The 18,996-nt window shown below is 40.0% G+C and overlaps 1 protein-coding gene across 1 annotated transcript in view; it reads left to right on the top strand.

The window, feature by feature from the left end:
• The window catches only part of LOC144828015 (uncharacterized), a 31,323-nt gene extending 16,831 nt beyond the window's left edge, over positions 1-14,492 (top strand). The window contains exon 3 of the mRNA XM_078686158.1: positions 14,418-14,492. Within this exon, the coding sequence (XP_078542284.1) occupies positions 14,418-14,492 (75 nt within the window). The remainder of the gene's footprint in view (positions 1-14,417) is intronic.
• Positions 14,493-18,996: the final 4,504 nt, after the last annotated feature.

The following is an 18,996-nucleotide window of genomic DNA, read 5'->3' on the forward strand; positions in this document are numbered from 1 at the left end:
AAAAATGTAGTAGTGGTAAAAGTGAAGTAGGAAGTGTTTCAGAACTAAGGAATGTTTTAGACATATGTGCAGGAGTAAATCAATTTTCACAGAATATTCAGCAAGATTGTCAGGAATTTATTATGTATATGTTTACAGTTTTGGAAGATGAAGGTGTAGATATTGATAATCTTTTTGGCCTTTCTTATAAATGGGAACATAACTGTGATAATTGCTCATTTTCAAGTAGTACTGATATACACAGTGAAAGATTTATATATTTAACATTACCAGACTGTAAAGAAGTGTCTTTTAATAAACTAGTTAAAGATGCGCATCAGAACATGGTCTGTTCTCAATGTAAGTCTGAAATGTTATCAACTTTATTTATCCATAGATATGGACAATATGTAATATTAATGATTCAACGATGCAGAGCTGATGGGAGTAAATTGTCAACTTTAATTAAAAATGTTGTGGCTACTCAAGTATCTATTTCTAGAAGAACATTTGTAGCTGTAGCCATTATTTTTCATGAAGGGCCTTCCACATCATCAGGACATTATACAGCTTATTTGAAGTGTGGAAGTGGCTGGACGCTTTGCAATGATACCCAATTGACTTTTAAGAAACGTTTGCCTTTTGCCTTAACTAACTCCTATCTGCTATTTTTGGAACCCAAATTTCAGTAGAATCACTTGCTGTAGGAAGATTAATACTGTAAAGATATGAAACTTTCTTGTTTACAAATATCATGTGACTGAGGGTCTACAAATCTATAAATGAAATTTGTGTTTGGTATAGTGATAACATCAGCTAGAAATTTAGTTAATGTTTGGTGGAATAAAGCATGTTACACATTTTTACTGTAAAGGTTCACAAAAGAATAGATAAGATTAAGATTAAGAAATTTCAGAAAAAAACTACTTAACTCATAGTATTTGGCCATGTGGAAAAATATGAGAGAAGAAAATGAGTACTTTAGATGATTATTTTAGAACACATATGGACGCAAGTTTTTGGGAGAGGTATTTAAAAGGTAATGAGTTAACTTATACAATTTGGCCATGCGGAAAGGTATGAGAAAAGAAAATGTATACTTAAGATAGATTTTTATAGGAGATACTTGCACAGTGTTTTTTTGAGATATATTTAAAAATAGGTCGTATAGTTTAATTAGTTTGTAACTGTGGAAGATGTAGTGTGCTTACTCAAGAAATTGCGAATTTGAGAAAAACATTTAAGATATGTTTTTTTCAGGTATTTATAATATGTATGGAGATTTTGGATGGGTTTTTTAAACACAATCATTTTGACTGTGTTTTTTTTCCCCCGCTGTTATATGATGATTAATATTGAAATCACTGTTTATAGTGAAAATCAATGTATTCTGACGACAGCAAAAATAAAACATTTAATATGTTGTTTGAGTTATTTTGGTACATTAAATTTAGAAATATGTATTAAAACATATTTTTTTACTGTCTTCCACAGATATTATATTTATAAGGTAAGTACAACTAATAACATCCGAGAGTTTTCTCTGCCTCTCTCTTATTTTCTCTTATTTTTTTTATTTTATGAAATGTACATTATAATCTTATTTTTACTTTTCTTCCACAGGTACTACGTTTTTAAAAGAAATTTACTTTACTTTTTTACTATTTTTTAGGTAAGTATAAAAAATAAAGAAAGTTTTATATCACTGTGTCATTTCTTTGTCTATCCTGCTTAAAGCAATGTCATGTTTAATATAAGCACTTCCACATAGGATTGGGTGCATTGTTATAAGGCATGCTTTAAAAGTGATTTAATGAAATGAGCGACATTTTACTGAGTGAGTTCAGCAACACTGATATATGAAAACATTGGTGGGAAATGATATTAAATGTTACATGTTGTTCTTTTCAGGAGTTTAAGTCCTTTGCTGCAGTGGCAATTCTGCATCAGCATTAGGGGGCCGGGGGGCTGAGTGGTACTTCTATGTTCATGATAGAGGTACTCCTTCATGAGCCACGGTTGAGATCTGTTCATGATACAGTGGTTCTCTCATGGCTCTGCTTAGTCAATAGAACGTGTCATGGAGGTACAATATCAGTGCTGTGCAAGCACAGGGGCAAGGCCATGACAAAACTGGTCTATTCTGGGGACAGCTGAGGCAATGCTCGTGATGGAGCGGCTCTGTCATGAGCATAGAAGGACTTAACAGGTGTTAAAAAAACATGAGGGGTCTCTTCAAAGAGAGTGTTGGTTGTAATTTAAAGGGCACTTTAAAACACATTGTAGCAGCTTTATGGTGACGTTGCGTCTCTTTGCGCCACAATTTCGTCAGTTTATTTAATACAATGACAGTGGAAATAATGTACCATATTTACAACGTTATGGATTTAGGAGATATGTCACATTCTAAAGCCCTGCACCATAAGGAAGTGTTCCTCTGAAGGAATGCGTCTTGAAAGTGGCTGACTGTAATGCATGATATTTCACTCAGTGACTTTCAGACCTATGCTGTTTCAAAACTGTGCATGTGCTTGAAGCAGGCGTAGGTATTGACGCAGTATTGTGAATATAGTGCATTGGTGAGCCTTGCTGGAGCTGCATCACACTTGCGATGCAACTCTAGCAATGTATTACGTTTTGAGCACAGATGTGTTACGCATGTATGGTGTTTTTGTACCATGGTGTGCCACATTTCAAATGTGGCACACCATGGGTAACGGAGCACTAGCATACTGTGGTGCACATTAACTGGTGCATATCTGGGTATGAAGTAGTTAACATAAATCTGCCTCATAGGTTACAAATACGCGTTTAGTAGAGTGTTCGGCCTTTGTAGTGTTATGTTTTTTCTGTTATTCTATGTAGGTATGTAATATTGCAAGATTTTTGTCACGAAAAAGAAGCCATGAGTATTGGGTTTGTGAAAGATTGCAAGATTTTTAAAATTAAAAAGCAAGAACCATGGCATTGTTTAATATAGCATTGTAAATACTTATCTTTAATAATGATGAGAGAGTAAAAAAAGGTTAACCTGATGTTTTAAAGTTATTCACAGGCTTCTTTAGAGGAAGTGTTCTATATGATTGTAGCGTGGGTGTTTGACTTTTTTATAGGTAATAGAATGCATTTTGTATGCTGTAGCAGGAGGAGTACTACATGCTTGAATATTCTTCAGTGCTTATTTTCATTTCGTAAGTGGTATTGAGACCGACACAGAACTTCAATGGATCGGAGGGGCTGTTCCTGTGCATCTGGAGGACTGCCAAGCCGTTGCAGCAGTGGGAGTGAGGCCTCTCACGACAGAGAACTTCAATGGATCGGCGGGGCTGTTCCTGTGCATCTGGAGGACTGCCAAGCCGTTGCAGCAGTGGGAGTGAGGCCTCTCACAGGGGCGTAGCGCAGCTCCTTTTGATGCTCACAATTGCAGATAACAGGGTAGAGATGTCTGTGGAATTTATAGATGGTTAGTCACACTAGAGTGTGGGCGGCGCCCCTAGCACTTCATTACGGCACACAGGGGAGCCGCGTTGCACAGTTTGAGAATCAGAGACTTAGGAGATAAACCTTCATAATAGGAAGGCTTCTAAGTGATAAAAATCCTGTAACAGTCTCAGTATTTCACATTATCGTGTGAAAAGAAAGTCTTTCGGAAGATGTTGAACGTCGTTCTCTTTTGAGAGTACAAAAGATAGTGAGAGGAGTGGGTGGAGTCCTCCGTGTAAATTGCAGAATAGAAACTACTAAGAACCAATTGGAAGTGTTGTTTTCGAGTCACATGACTTCACATGCGCGTCTCAGGACGTGTACGCGGTGATAGTATCTGGTCACGTACGTCATTTGGAAGTAGCGGTCTAATTCAGCGAAGTTTCAAAACGTGAAAAGGAGTAAATCCAAACATATCCGGATTTAATATATCTTCTGAGCTCGATTCAAGCATACAATTGTTAAAGTATAAAACCTTTTATATATTTTTTAAAATACCAAGGTGTGTACATTCGGTCACACACGAAAGTTTAAAAAGACATTCGGCTCCATTTAATGAAAATTTTCATAATATTAAAAAAGAAGCCTAGGTTTAGTCTCTTTGACGTAGTATAAGTTCTTTGATGGGTCTATGAAGAAATTCAATAAGTTCAGATTGCAAAGTTTTCCCAAAATATATAGGCGGGTGCGCGCAGTCGGTCGCGCACGAAAGCCTGGAAATGCGATATCCATTTTATTGAGAACTGTTGCCGAGAGTGCGCACACCGGGTCGTGCACGAAAGTTTAGAAAGGCTATTTTTATTTACAGGCAAATTTTAATGCGTTGAAAAAAAGGTAAGGTAGAGACTTTCTAATTCTGTATCGCTTTACAAGGAGTCTGTATGCAACTTGAACAGTGAAGAAAACGGCTTGTTTCTGAAAAAAATATTGCCAGAACTTTATTGACAAAAGTATAGGTTGTATACACGAGATATTTCTGAATTAGCATTTTAAAAACCAATGAAATTCACTGAAAAAACCATAGGTTTTACACACGTTATAGTTAGGAAGTAGCATTTACAAAACCTATGAAATTCACTGAAAAAACCATAGGTTTGATACCAGTTATAGTTAGCTGGAAATTTTACTGATATAAAACCAATGAAATTCCACGTTATAGTTAGTTGGACTCACTATAACTTGCGCGTGTAATGCACTGCTGATGACGTCACATATTACATCACTCATGACATCACTGATGACACCATCCTTGTGACACAGTGACAGACCTCCTTTCACTGTAATCTAACCCTTGAAACGCATATTCAAAAATAGAAACTAAAATGTTCAAAAAAATGGAGATACCCATACCAGTTACAACAACCAATTCAATAATTCCACCATGTATATACACATGCACTAATTCACCAACAGTTCTATATAGTCACTCATACATATATTCACTAATCATATGTAGTGATACACCTACACATCCTGTTACACACCGACAGTCATCCAAAAGTTATTCACACACATACTCACACATGCAAATAAACTATTGAACATACATTTATTTGCATAAACAAATATACACACACTACCACTTTACTTCTAAGGAAACTTACACATACTTACTCTCTTAAAAAATCACTTCTAGAAACACATACTAATTTAAACAGGAACTTTTAGAATCCCTCACTCTCACATATACTCACTTATATACATCAATATTCACATATACTACATTAAAACATATGTAGTTACTGATAAAGACACTAATAAGACAGTCATTCACTCACTAACACAGACATATGCACACTCATCCACCCATACAGTCCTGCACATATGCTGTCTTCAAAACACATACAAACAGAGACTCAGTCATTCTTGCATCTATGTACTAAGTAATACTCCCACCAAAGCATGGAAACACTCATACTGATACTAAGAAAAACATCGAATCACTTATATACATACACATGTACCTACTCATCAACCCATGCAGCCACTTATACACAAAGTGAAACACTAATACATATATTTAAATATTTAAGCATTACTCAGTAATATATGTATTCACTAAGATATTCAATAATATATACATATATAACACATATTTATTTTTCAGAAAGACACACATTCACTGGATGGTGTCATCAGTGATGTCATGAGTGATGTAATATGTGACGTCATCAGCAGTGCATTACACGCGCAAGTTATAGTGAGTCCAACTAACTATAACGTGGAATTTCATTGGTTTTATATCAGTAAAATTTCCAGCTAACTATAACTGGTATCAAACATATGGTTTTTTCAGTGAATTTCATAGGTTTTGTAAATGCTACTTCCTAACTATAACGTGTGTAAAACCTATGGTTTTTTTCAGTGAATATATATATATATATATATATATATATATATATATATATATATATATATATATATATATATATATATATATATATATTACCTACTGGCGGTCGCCAGTAGGTATATATAGTTAGGATTTTTTCTCTATGGGATTTTTGAAAATTCTATGTCTAATAACTTTGGCGTTTGGGGACGGAATTGGCTGAAATTTTCAGGAAAATGGAACATTTTGTTTCTGAGCAGCCCCTGGAAGTTTGGGGGGGATTCGTCAAGGGGGGCCGAGAAAAAAGGGGGGTCCCAAAACGCGTTTTCCCATGTTAATTTCCATAGGGCGGTTGGCCTCACTTTTAGCCCGAACGGCTGAATGGATTTGCACGAAACTTGGCAAAATTGTAGGGACTGTTTGCCCGATGTGCCTTTGCTAGGTCTCAATATATGTGCTTCAGTGGATTTTGATAAATTAACGTTCCAAAAAATATATATATCTGTAAGCGCGCTCCGGGCAGCGCCCCGGTTCGCGTGCCTGACGCGTAACGGAACTTCGCGAAGCGAAGCTGATTGGCTCTCCGGTGTCTGTCAACATTCTAAACAGTCCAGAGCGGCCGCCATCTTGTCTCTCGGTAGGATCGAGAGACAAGATGTGGTGAAAAACGAAGGGGGAAATGAAGGAAAGGGGGCAAGGTAGACCCCTCCTGACCCCCTAGGATTGATGAGGGGGATATTAAAGTGCCCCGCGGGGCAAAAAATAAAAAAATAATTTTTTTGCGATTGTTCGCCGTAGAGGCGCGTCCCGGTACGCGAACCGAGCAGCTCACCGGGCAGCTAACCGGGCAGCTAACCGGCAGCGTAATGGAAGTCCGCCATCTTGTGTTTTTGGAGCGTCCGGTTCGCGTACCGGGTAGCGTACCGGTAAGCGTAACAAGAGGAAAACCAAGAGAAACAGTAAAAAAAAATTAAGGGAACACATTTCCAGCAAACTTGGCAAAATTGTAGGGGCTGTTTGTTTGATGTGCCTTTGCAAGGCCTCAAAATATGTGCATGTGTGGATTTTCTCTAATTAAGGTTAAAAAAAATATATATATCTCTAAGCGTGCTCCGGCGCGCTTACGTTACGGGTTTTGTTTGCGCTGCAGAGTCGATACGTCACGGTTATGCGACGCGCCATGAGGCGTCTCACGTGGCTACGTGATACGTCACGTAATAAAGAATATATTTTACAGCTATAGATATTAGCTTTTAAAAAACCAATGAAATTCACTGAAAAAACCATAGGTTATAGACCATATATAGTTAGGAATTTGCATTTACAAAACCTTGAAAATTCACTGAAAAAACCATAGGTTAGAGACCATATATAGTTAGCTGGACATTTTATTGACATAAAACCAATGAAATTCCATATATAGTTAGTTGCACTAACTATATATCGCGCACCCTGCAATCCACTGCTGATGATGTCACATATTACATCATTCATGACATGGTCAGTGACATCACTGATGACATCACTGATGACATCTCAAATATATAATGTGTGTATGTTCATATATAGAAAAGGGGCTTCACTTCCCTGATATTTACACTCAATTTCATATGCTTGGTAAAGACTTGTGTTGCATAGGCAATATATGGTAAAGGCATTGCATGTTAAAAAAAATATGGTAAAGGCATGTATGGCAAAGGCATATGTTGTAATGACATACAACAGTATGGATCTATAAACAGCAAGATACAAGACAACGCCCGTCAGAGAATGTAAGAGACAGGCATGTGTTGAGTTTCATGCTAACATTTTCAGAAACAATAAATGTATTTTACTAACTTTATTCCCACAATGTGGGCTAACAGGAGCAGAAGAAAGGTTAATGCAGTGATAAACTACTGGGAAGAGTTCTAAGGGCCATTTTTGACAGAGCTTGATGAACAATCTCAAGCTTATGAGAGGAGATGAGATACATATGTTTGCGAGTTAGTGTCTCCCAGATTTTACCACAAACTCTCTCATTGCAACTGACAGCCTGTTTGTTGAATTGTAGGTCCTTAGAGTGACAAGGATGGAAAGTTTTGAAACAGACATGAATTCTCTTAAAATCGGCCACGCGTTCTGCCAAAAGGGTAGATAATGGGATGTAGAATCAGTATACTCATCAACCAGGGACGACAAATGCGAGGTATCTAAGATGTCATAAAAGTGGAGGCAAAAAGGGGCAGAGATGTAGGTTTGACTAACTGTCAATAGAGGTAATGATGGGCGGAACTTGACCTAGGAACAGTAACAGCAAGGTACATATGATTCAGACAGAACTCTGGTTACAGGGAGATGGCATGATGTTGCTTTTTAATACAATTTTGGACGAGTGTCAAGATTGAATTACATCTCAGGCCTCGAGGTTCCAAGACATATCAGTCAGCGACTTGTCCACATCCTCACATAGTCCTCAAATGTGGATTCAATCGTTAAAAGGCATTGTAAATGAATTCATTATGTCCTGAAACAGGGATCTCTCTGATACTAGGAAATTGAACACATTCTCCCACATTCTTGATTTGCTGAGGTAGCCTGACTGCAGAGTGTCCCAAAGGAGTTTTAGGTTCTGCAATTTCGCATTTATTTCGATGAGAAGTGCTACAGATCGTGGGTAAATTGTTTTAAGTGATCTTTCTAAATGTTTTTCTTTTTTGCTACATAAATGAATAATGTGCAGTGCTTCTGTGATTGAAAAGGGCGCAAATGCATGCAGTTAAACAATAAAGACAATATGAGTTGATCAAATGTGTCTTTTTAGCAAATCTGAGAATGGATGTCTCCTCTTCACAGCTCTGCAATCCCTTTCCACCCCGCCTCCATTCGTCCATGAATATGGCCATCAAAATATCAAAATGATATCACTTCTCTCTCTATCTCTTCTGTCTTTTGCTGCCTCCACACACTTTAATACCATAATGGACTTGGAAACACATCTGATTGTTGCTAGATAATGTATTCGACAGTTAAAACATAAAAGTAATGAAAGGAGAAGTCAACAACATTTCAGCACCATTTGCAGGAATGAGAAGAAAATAGCAGAGAGCTGTTGCTACGGGTAACGTGATTTTGTGGTGCTAGGAGCAGGTGACCTCAGGAGCTTTATTTAGTACTGGCTGGAAGGATAAAATACTTTAGTCCTTGATCTTGGCTTTAAAAATTAGTTGTGTGCTCTAAATTTTGATTTATCTGTTACTTACCAAAGGACACTAATGCAATTATAAAGTGGCTGCACAAACTACATTCGCACTTCAGTTAATGCACAGACTTAGTGACATTAAATTGATAATACACTATGTAGGCTTATTTAACACAGAATTATTTTTATTATTGAATAATCCAGAAAGAACTGTAATAGGAAAGTTCCTGATAGGCTTATTTGCATGTTTAGATACAGAAAAAGCAGCTGAACAAAATTAAACCTACTTGAAATGAATTGTTTTTATGTAGGCCTCAAATTAAGCCAGAATGTCAATCAGGAGAAAGGCATCCGGAACATTATTTAGAGATATCGGGACCCTTAGTGCATGGATAATCTACAAACCAAGGTTTTCAAAACATTCACAAACCACAATGTCTAAAGAAATACAAATCTAATTGGACAAGGAAGTATTTTTTCAGCAGATTTTTCTCTAGCACAGCAAATGCAAAGCCTTTCACCTCACCATATTTGTGCCAAAAATTAAGAACACCACCAAACCACAATATAATTAATTAGCTGAACGTACTCAAACCAATAATTAACAATGCATTCATAGTCATCTTTATCATAGTGGCATGGGTAATGTAATACGCAATGTAATTTCTACCTTTATTTACAACATTTGCAATTGCAAATGTCACATCAGGGCGAGGTCATGAGCATTGAATTTGTTATGCAAGCTATGATTTACATGGCTGCTGTGCATGAAATAGATTGCAGTCCCAGCAATTACTTGCAAATTTCAGTGGCTTTAATTTGTAACCTTAACTGCAGTTTTACAGCGTTTTTTAAATGAACATATGGCCAGATGATATAACCAAAATGTTTTGGAAAAATATGTATTTTTTGTGGGGGGAATAAATAATAAGGTAATATTTAAAATGTCTTTCCATAAAACAATGTGTATTAAAACAAATTAATTTTTAAATGTAAAGCAGCATTGTGAGAAAATTAGAAACTTGTATTGTAAAATGCGCTTTTTACCTTACATTGACACTCTATAGAAGGTTTAACAAGACTGAAAACAGTAAAATAAAGTTCAGTGTGAATAGTGTATTTACCATTTTGCTGACAGGTTTCTACAGTCACTATGTTTATTTCCACATACCAGGGAGGATTTATTGAAAGATGCTTGTGTAAAGGATTGGTCTGATAAGGGTGAGTTTGTCAAGCGTGAACTTGTAAGGAGTGTTGATTAATCCTCTGAGTCATTGTGACAGCGTTATTTTTACTGAAAGATAGAAGAAATGCTGTCATAAACATCCAGTTAGCATTTTTGTTTCTATTTAGGTGTTCCAAACTTCCAGAAAATGAAGTCAGCCCTGAGAATTATGGAGAATAGTTCACAGTGGAGACCTAATTTCGGTGAAATATGAATTTTGAAACCACTGGCACATATTCAATACCAAGGCTTATCAATGTAATATATATGTGTATGTATGTGCACACACGTTTTTGTGTGTGTTCGTATTAAATTGGAAAACAGTCTAGTTTTAGTTTTGTCAGAGTTTCGATAGTAAATGTGTTTTTTCTTTTCTTAATAACTTTGGTGCTGTTCCAAGAATCTGCACTACACTTTCCAGAAAAACTATGGACTCTTGGCAGTTTTCATGCAGATATGTTGAGTGTGGGGGCAATATAAAGGGGGTTCCCAAAACTGTAATTTCTCATTTTAATTCCCACAGGACACTTTGGTCTTTGATACAAAAAAGACAGCTGAACGGAATTACACAAAATTAACTTAAATTAGAAGGTGTAAATCTCTTAAGAATATTTCAATAAATGATCATTTAAAAAAGGGCTGTGTTTTGGCTTAAAGAGGTTAATTGTTAGAATTTTCCAGGCTGTGAATTTGTAGACCCCTGGAGATTTGTGACTCCATTTAAAAAACATAAAGGCAATAAGTGGTTTATCTCCCATCCTGAACTGTGGATTTGAAAATCCAGCTATAGATTTGTGAATCTGCTATTTCTGATTGGTTGGCCATCACAGAAACATTTTGATTGCGGCTGCCATTATACAACACAGTGCACTCATTACTGTGTTGGGAAAAATCAAAAGAAAAAGAGAATTATGGGGAAGTTTGAGTACACTCTTCTCCTCTGGGCTATGCCCGGGTCAAGTGTCTCAAATCCATAACTGTATCCATGAATCCTGTAAACAAATGGGGAAAATATGCACTATTGCTGCACTATGTCAAGGATGTAGTGTGTTAGGTGACCTATTTCGGCGCTAACCACCAGAGTTTGAGGACGAGCTCTACTTCCCTGACGACTAGGCTTTAGTTTCTCTAGTTAACTTTCTATCTTTCTTTGACGCCCAAAAATTACCCCTAAAAAAGATGTAGCTAAGGAACATTATTTACTTAATCATTTGGCTGTGTCTGTCTCTGGTTCACTAATCCATCTGCACCGTCTTACTCTTTTATTGTCAGATTAGAGTTGCAACTGTGTGCAGTCAGTGAAGAAGTAAGTTCCGACTCCCAACTCGCCCCAAAAGCCATTTCCCTCAAGCCAGACATTGGATGGAGAATACAAAGAAATGTATGCCTGCCTCCAACCCTGGGCTCTGACTATCTTTCTATCTATGTATCTATCCATTCATCTATCCGTCTGTCTATCTATCTGTCTATCTACCTATCTACCTATCTACCTATCTATCTATCTATCTATCTATCTATCTATCTATCTATCTATCTATCTATCTATCTATCTATCGATCTATCTATCTATCTATCTATCTATCTATCTATCTATCTATCTATCTATCTATCTATCTATCTATCTATCTATCTATCTATCCTTTCCTAGCCTAGAGGGACTGCCCCGGAACAACTGGTAAATGATGGCATGCATTACACACTCAGTGATTGTTGTTTGTTGTGAACGATTGATGATGTCTACTATTCTACACACAGAAAAAGTGACTCAAGTCAATCTTTCCCTTCTTGTTGTTCAATAACAAAATTATACTACTACAGGCCAAGCCATTGCATTTTGAGTCAGGATTAGTCTGGACTCACTCGGGATACTGTTGGTACGGAGTTGTACACCATACTCGGAGACAGAGTCAGGAGGATCAGAGATGATTTATGGAATGACTCAGGGCATGGGCGTAGGCGTGAGTGTGACTACTTCAAGAAATTCCACCAGAAGAAGATGGACGTTCTCAATTCACTGAAACCAACCAATTTGGATGATGATGACTGGAAGTGGCCTAAAGGTAAACAACAACACCAGACTAGACCTACATGTCTGTGTAGTGGTAGTGGTGATGACGAGTGTGGTGTGACTGACAGCGCTGTATTGATTTGACCTGATTTGGAAAATGATATGTTGCTGTGTGTGTGTGCTCATTGCTGTCTGGCTCAAATTCAAAACAAAGTGGAGGTTGGTGGGGGCCTGTTGTTGGAGATAACTTTGGGAAACAGAAACTTAGCCATGCTGCCTCTGAGAGTTTTCTTGTTGCACTCCTCCTTATGCTGTTTAACTGTTCTCCTTATTTCCTTGATATTATTTTATTTTTCCATCTACAAGCCCTTTACCCTGCGCCACTGGAAAAACAACTCATACTTACCTTACTTAACCGCATCACCCAGGCACCCAAGATTGATGGACAGTCCAAGAGCAGCCGCGTCCACTTCAGGTAAGAAGAGTGGTGGGGCCAGGTTAGGGGAGATTTCGAGAGATGACCACAAGGGAAAATTAATTATTTATTTAATTTTCCCTCGTGGTCATCTCTTGAACTCCCCCCCCCACCTGGCCCCACTGCTCCAGCGGTCTTTGCATGTCTTGCTCGATCGCTTTGTAGAGACAGGAGACCATTTTGATTGTTCCCTCTGACAGTGCAACTTATAAGCGCTCAAGGCTCTGCTCTGCCCGTGCCTCATGAGCACTCTATGCCTGAGAAACTGGCCCCCTGACAAGTCATGTTCCACTCATAGCTCTTCAAAAGAGAGCAATACTGATTCACTTTTAGGCTGGACTCTTCTCAGTCCTTTAATCCCGTCCAGTGCTCTCCCTGTGAGAGGCAGCCTAGCATTGTTATGGGTAAGTCCGGAGTGTAAGGGGTCCGGCGCCCCGTTGCCTTAAGTGTCTGGCCCAGCAGCGCACCTCCACCCTGGTCACTGCTGTGTCTCCCGACGGGTTCTTCTGCACCCGTAGTAGTATCTTTGTGAGGGTTGAGGCATCCGGTGCAGACGGGCACCTTCCCTGTCTGGGTTCCGTTCCGCTGCTAGCCATTAAATCAACCAGTACAGCTGGGCTACCACGTAATATCCCTCAAAGTCAGGGACTACTAGTCCTCCCTCAGCTGAGGAGCGCTGCAACATGGTCAGTGCTACCCTCCTGCATCCTGCCCCCCAGATAAAGGACACTATCATTGAGTAAGGTCTCTGAATGTCGCTTGCGGAATTCACAACAGGAGGGTGTGAAAAAATACAACAGCTGTGGGAGTGCCACCATTTTCAGGACTGCCACTCGTCCAGCCACCAAGAGCGGCAATGTCCCCCAAAACTCCATATAGGACCGTATCGAGTGTATCACTCTGCCTACATTGCCCTCTAACAATTCGACTGAGCCATAGTATATTTTGACTTCAAGGTATGACAGGCAGTCAGGTTCCTACTGTAGGTTCCCCAGAGCAGGTGGCAGGGGACTGTTAGGTCCCATAGAGTAAAGTTTTGATTTCTACCAGTTGACCTTAAGGCAAGATGGCTAGCCAAATTGGGCCAGCATGTCTCACGCCCCTCTAAGCTCTGTAGTTGTATTGTGGAGAAACAGCAGGGGGGTCATCCGTGTATAAGGCTATATAGTGCCTCACTTCTCCCTGTCCACAAGCCACTGTAGTCCTGTCCAGTCTTTGCCCTGCAAGCCAGGGGCTCCATGCTGAGGGAAAATAATAGTGAGGAGAGTGGGCATCCCTGCCTCATACCTCTTTCCACCATCTGTTTGGGTGAAATAGTTTTCCCGGTGCGCACTCGGCTGTAGGGGTTGAGTGGAGGAGCCTCATGCACACAAGAACACCTCCGCCTCCTGGCTGTCGTACTCTTTGGAGTCCATAACAGTCAGGACTCATCTTATGTTAATGGCTGTGCTCCGCCCTGGGATAAACCCGCCTGGTATGCATGGACCAATGCCATCATATGTGACAAGAGGTGTGCCGCTAATATCCTGCTTAATATTTTATAGTCCATGTTCAGCCTGGATAATGGTCTGTAGGCTCTAAAGTCGTGCACCTGCTTCCCAGGCTTCAGCACCATGACTAAGAGGGCCTCCCTGGTGCTCTCTGGTAATATTCCAGCATCAGGAGCCACCTGATATAATGAGACCAGTCTAGGGCCAACACGTCCACATATGCCGCATAAAATTTGGTCAATAGGCTGTTGGCGCAAGAGGTCTTGTTGCTCGCCATGTACTTGATGTCAGCCTCCTGCAGCGCGATATCTGCTCCTAGGCTGTCAATCTCTACTTGGTCTAACTTTCTTATCTGCAATCCCTCTAAATATTCCCAGACCTCCTCATTGTCACAGTGGGTTGATCTCTTGTACAATCTGGTGTAGTAGCAGGCGAAGACCTTGTTGATCTTTGCCTGCGTATAGTGCCTGACTCCTTCCTCATCTTCTATTTCCACCAGTGGGGAACCCCTACTTATTGGGTTCGCCAGCCATGCTAGGAGGGATCCTGACTTATCCCTTTCTGCATGAGTGCACTCTCAGTACTTAATCTCTCTCAGTACTTATAGTCGAAGTACCTGAGCCTCTCTGTCTGCTTTGCCACCTCTACTTTGGCTTCAAGCACTGTCTGGTGGAGCTCTGGGTGCTCTCTTTGCTTACGCTGCAGTCCCCTAAGGGTTGCTTCTGCCCCATTAAGTTCCCTCAGGAGGGTGAGCCTGACACCCGTGGTGCGTGATATACCATGGCTCCTCAAGACCACCTTGAAGGCGTCCCATTCTGCATTTGGTGAGGAGGCTGTCCTTACGTTAGCCACAAAATATTGTGTAATTTCTCCCCTGATTTCCTCCCGGAAAGCCCAGCCCTCTAGGGTATCAGGTGTGCCCATCCCATTGACAGGACCACAGGGTTATGGTTCGATATTGGTTGTGTGCAGTATTCTGCAGAGAGAACTTGGCTCTGTATATCTGCCGTACATAAGAAGGCATCAAGATGTGCGTGCACCTCGTGGACCACGGAGAAGTAGGAATAGTCCCTATCTCGGGGGTGTAAAGTTCTCCAGGTGTCCATCAGCCCCCAGCTCTGTCGCCGCGTGTTGAATGCTTGTGAGGCGTGCACTGCCTGAGAGCTTGACAATGGGTGGTGGGATCTCTCCATGTGTATGTCAACTACACTGTTAAAGTCTCCCCCCATTAAGGTAGCCCCAGTCAAATATGGTTTCAGGAAATGGTTCAGTCAGGCAAAGAAGGCTGGCTATTCCGCATTGGAGGCATAAATATTTACTATATTTAGCTCCTGACCCTCCAGTCATCCCCGTATTTCAACGTAACTGCCATCCGGGTCTACTAATAAGCCCACCAGTTGGAATGGAACCCCTGCCTGTATCCATATTAACACTCCCCTTGCATATGCTGAATATGTGGTGTAGTATATTTGGCCCCTCCAGTGCCTCTGTAATGCGGCCCCCTCCTTTTGTGTGAGTTATCATACTCTTTTCTTGTGTCTGAGTCTATTCTAGTTGTCTAGTCTCTGGTGACTGTCATTTTTTTTGAAGCTTGCATAGCAGTATTAACCTAGTTTTTATTTAAATTTGTTAACTTCTCTTCGATGAATAGTCCTCTCTATCCAAGTCCTTATCCTACAGTTCTAGTTCGCCTAGGAGGGAATGGTACCCTGCTTCACTTTTGATGAGTTTGCCTTCAATATCAAAAGAATCACGAGCAATGCATGCTGCTACTATTACCACCACCATGCCACCTTGGGAATCCATGCAGCCCTCGCTTCATCTAATCAGATAAGAGAAGTGAACTGTGGTTGGTTGATTCATTGTTGAATGACAATCATTCTACACAATTGAAATTCACCCCCTTCTCCCCCTCTGAGTCCTTAGGGGTTAATATACAGTAGCAGAGTAGGCTGTCGAAACTAGAGGACAGAGTAGTAGGACACAGGAGGGTACTATATAAGTTTTCTGTTTACACTATCATCAGATTTTTAAAACTGACTACGCCAAAAGGCAGCAGTGCGTAGTAAAACAATAAGCTCACAACATTTTATTAAATCCCTCAGAATTAAAAAATATTAAAGTATTAAAAGTTTATTCCCTGAGCAAAACTATTCTAAACCAAATCCAGAACTGGCCCACCCATTTCCCTAACACCAATCAATGTCAAGTAGTGCCCCAGAGTAAATTCACATGTCCATAACCCAACAATCCCCCAACTCCCACCCACCCACCCAAAAAACGTATTTAAAAGGGGCAGAAGAGGGCACTACAGCAGGTTAGGAGCTTCTTCAGCTGCCTGTCCATACATTCCTGCCTAGGCTTCAATATTCACCAGCCTTAGCATGATGCGGTGCTCAAATCGGCAGAAATAAGGGGGAGCAGCAGTGATGGAATGGCAGCGGGCACCCATTGGACCATGGCAACAGTGTGGTGGGGTTGATATTGTGGGCAGGCTTTGACCCGGGGCATCTGCAGCAGCTTCTGCCTCCTCATCCTCCAAGGCCACCAGCTGCCGGGACTCAGCCCTATTAGCCTTGAGTTTCCGCTGCTGGGTCCAGGCTGCAATCTCCTCTCTGCTCTGTGTTTTGGGATTAGCAGCAAGAGTAGCTACAGATCAAGAAAGAAAAAATACAAATTGTAAACAATTCTCTTAGCAAAACAAATAAAAAAGTATACCATGGGTATAGAGGGAGGGAGGTGATGGATGATTGATGGGGAGGAAGGATACATGATAATATGCTTGAAAACTACAGTGAGCCCAGGGAGAAGTCTGAAATACCACCTCCTCAACTCTTTGAATCAGAAAACCTTCGGAACAAGCATTCCAGGCAAGTAAAGGTGAGTAGAACACCATTACAACCATTACAGAGGAGCACATTAGTCAATTATCCTCCTTCCCAAGGATTTTTCCATTCATCATTGCATTGTTCTTCTAGTATTTTATTTGTTATTCTTCACTCTTGGCTTTGCTACTCACCACCATTTAAGTTTTACATTCTCTCAATCCACTCTTCACCATTGAAACTACCAATCAATCCATATAGCCATCCATCCAAACATAGCTCTCTGTCTCACTCTAGTCTCTCATCTTAACAAACTTTTCAGCAACATACATTTGTCATTTATAAACCAATGTGTCGTTAAGTTTTTTTCAACCAAAAAACAAAAAATATCACCACAGGAGTCCAATCACCTGCCCATGAAGGCATCCTTTCACATATACACTTTCACACACCCAGGTAGGCTTCCTACCCATATATATCCATCCTTTACCCACCCATGCATCCTAGCTATCAGCCACCTGTAGTATCATATGCATCTGGCACTTTCACCCATCCGTCCTTCTCTTATAGTCATATATATTACATCTCACCCATCGTTTCCCCTTCCATCCTTCCCTTTTCCATCAACCCATTGTTAAAGTTCTTGTTCATGAAATGTTCTATGCTGAGTTGAAGATAGGAGCGGCAATTAGTTACTCAACTCTACTCCTGCTGTGTTCACCTGTTGATCACAAATCAACAACACTACACCTTTAGAGTGAGTTTATAATGAATTGTCAATAAGCAAGCAATATGACTTACCACCACCCGCCACTGTCGTTGGCTCACATCCTTCTGCTTCTGCATCCGCAGACTTGCTGGATGCCAGATACGCCTCCCCCTAATATTTGTTTTATAGCAAAATACACCACACACACCATTCATTACAATTTGGATACATTACAGACAGTATCTTCTATCAAAAATATCAGGTTGGGCATTTTGTTTTGTGGCAATAAACAAAAAAAAAAGCTCAATTCAAAAAAGAGGCAAGCTGTTAAGGAGTGCCTGGAGCTATTGATAGATGAATTTGATGCTTTGAGAAAAAATAGCATACAGCTGTGGTTGCAAATGCAATGGGGCCGTCCTCCTTGCACTTCCTCCCAGACATGTGCGTGCACATTGATCAGTTCAACAACTGCTGCTTATAATAATACTAGGCCTAGCTAATAAGAAGACACAACTTTGGGGTGTCCAACATGACCATGGCCACTCTCTTGTTTTAGTGATTGAGCCTACTCCTCTCAACAAACATGTGAAGAATACCTTACTTGGGCAATGGGCATGCAGTCTATATGGCAGATGAGTAGTAGTAGTAGGAGCAGTATGCGACCAATGGGTTCTCTGAGCTTTAGAGTACCACCACTTGGCCGTCTTCAAAAGGGAAGATGGAAAGCTAACTGAAAAATCAGAAGAAAGGAAGTTACAGACAGACTGGTCACTACAGACTAGAGACAGTTTGACGTACAGTACAGAAACTTGAAATATAGAAAATAAGTAAAAAGGACAATACAGGGAAAACAACAATTTAGAAATGGATAGATCGAAGAGGATTTGGAAAAAAATATAAAACGAGTAGTTGCCATATTTTTTAAATAGTGCAGAAAAGTCAGGGTAATAAATAAATTAATGTTAACATCAGGAGGACTTACTGGGGCCGGCAGAGCCATCGGCCGAGGACCTCTGGGAGGCACCTCCAGCTCCCAGACCCTCGCCCACATCAGCCCTCTTCGAGCCCCTGGATACTGATGTAAGACATAAAGACAGAAAAAGATTATTGGTAAATAAATATCTCCACAAAATATTTTGTGACAGGCAAAAGCAATAGCAATAAAATTGAACTTTTCTAAATCAGAGCAACTAGTAGTAGTATATCGCAAACCGTCCTACCCTATTCCACATTTCCAAAACCTATCTACCTAGCCCTATTCCAAAGTTAGTAAACTACATCTTGGAATT

This window comes from Lissotriton helveticus, chromosome 4_1 (genome assembly GCF_964261635.1).
Source record: "Lissotriton helveticus chromosome 4_1, aLisHel1.1, whole genome shotgun sequence".
Lineage (NCBI taxonomy): Eukaryota > Metazoa > Chordata > Amphibia > Caudata > Salamandridae > Lissotriton > Lissotriton helveticus.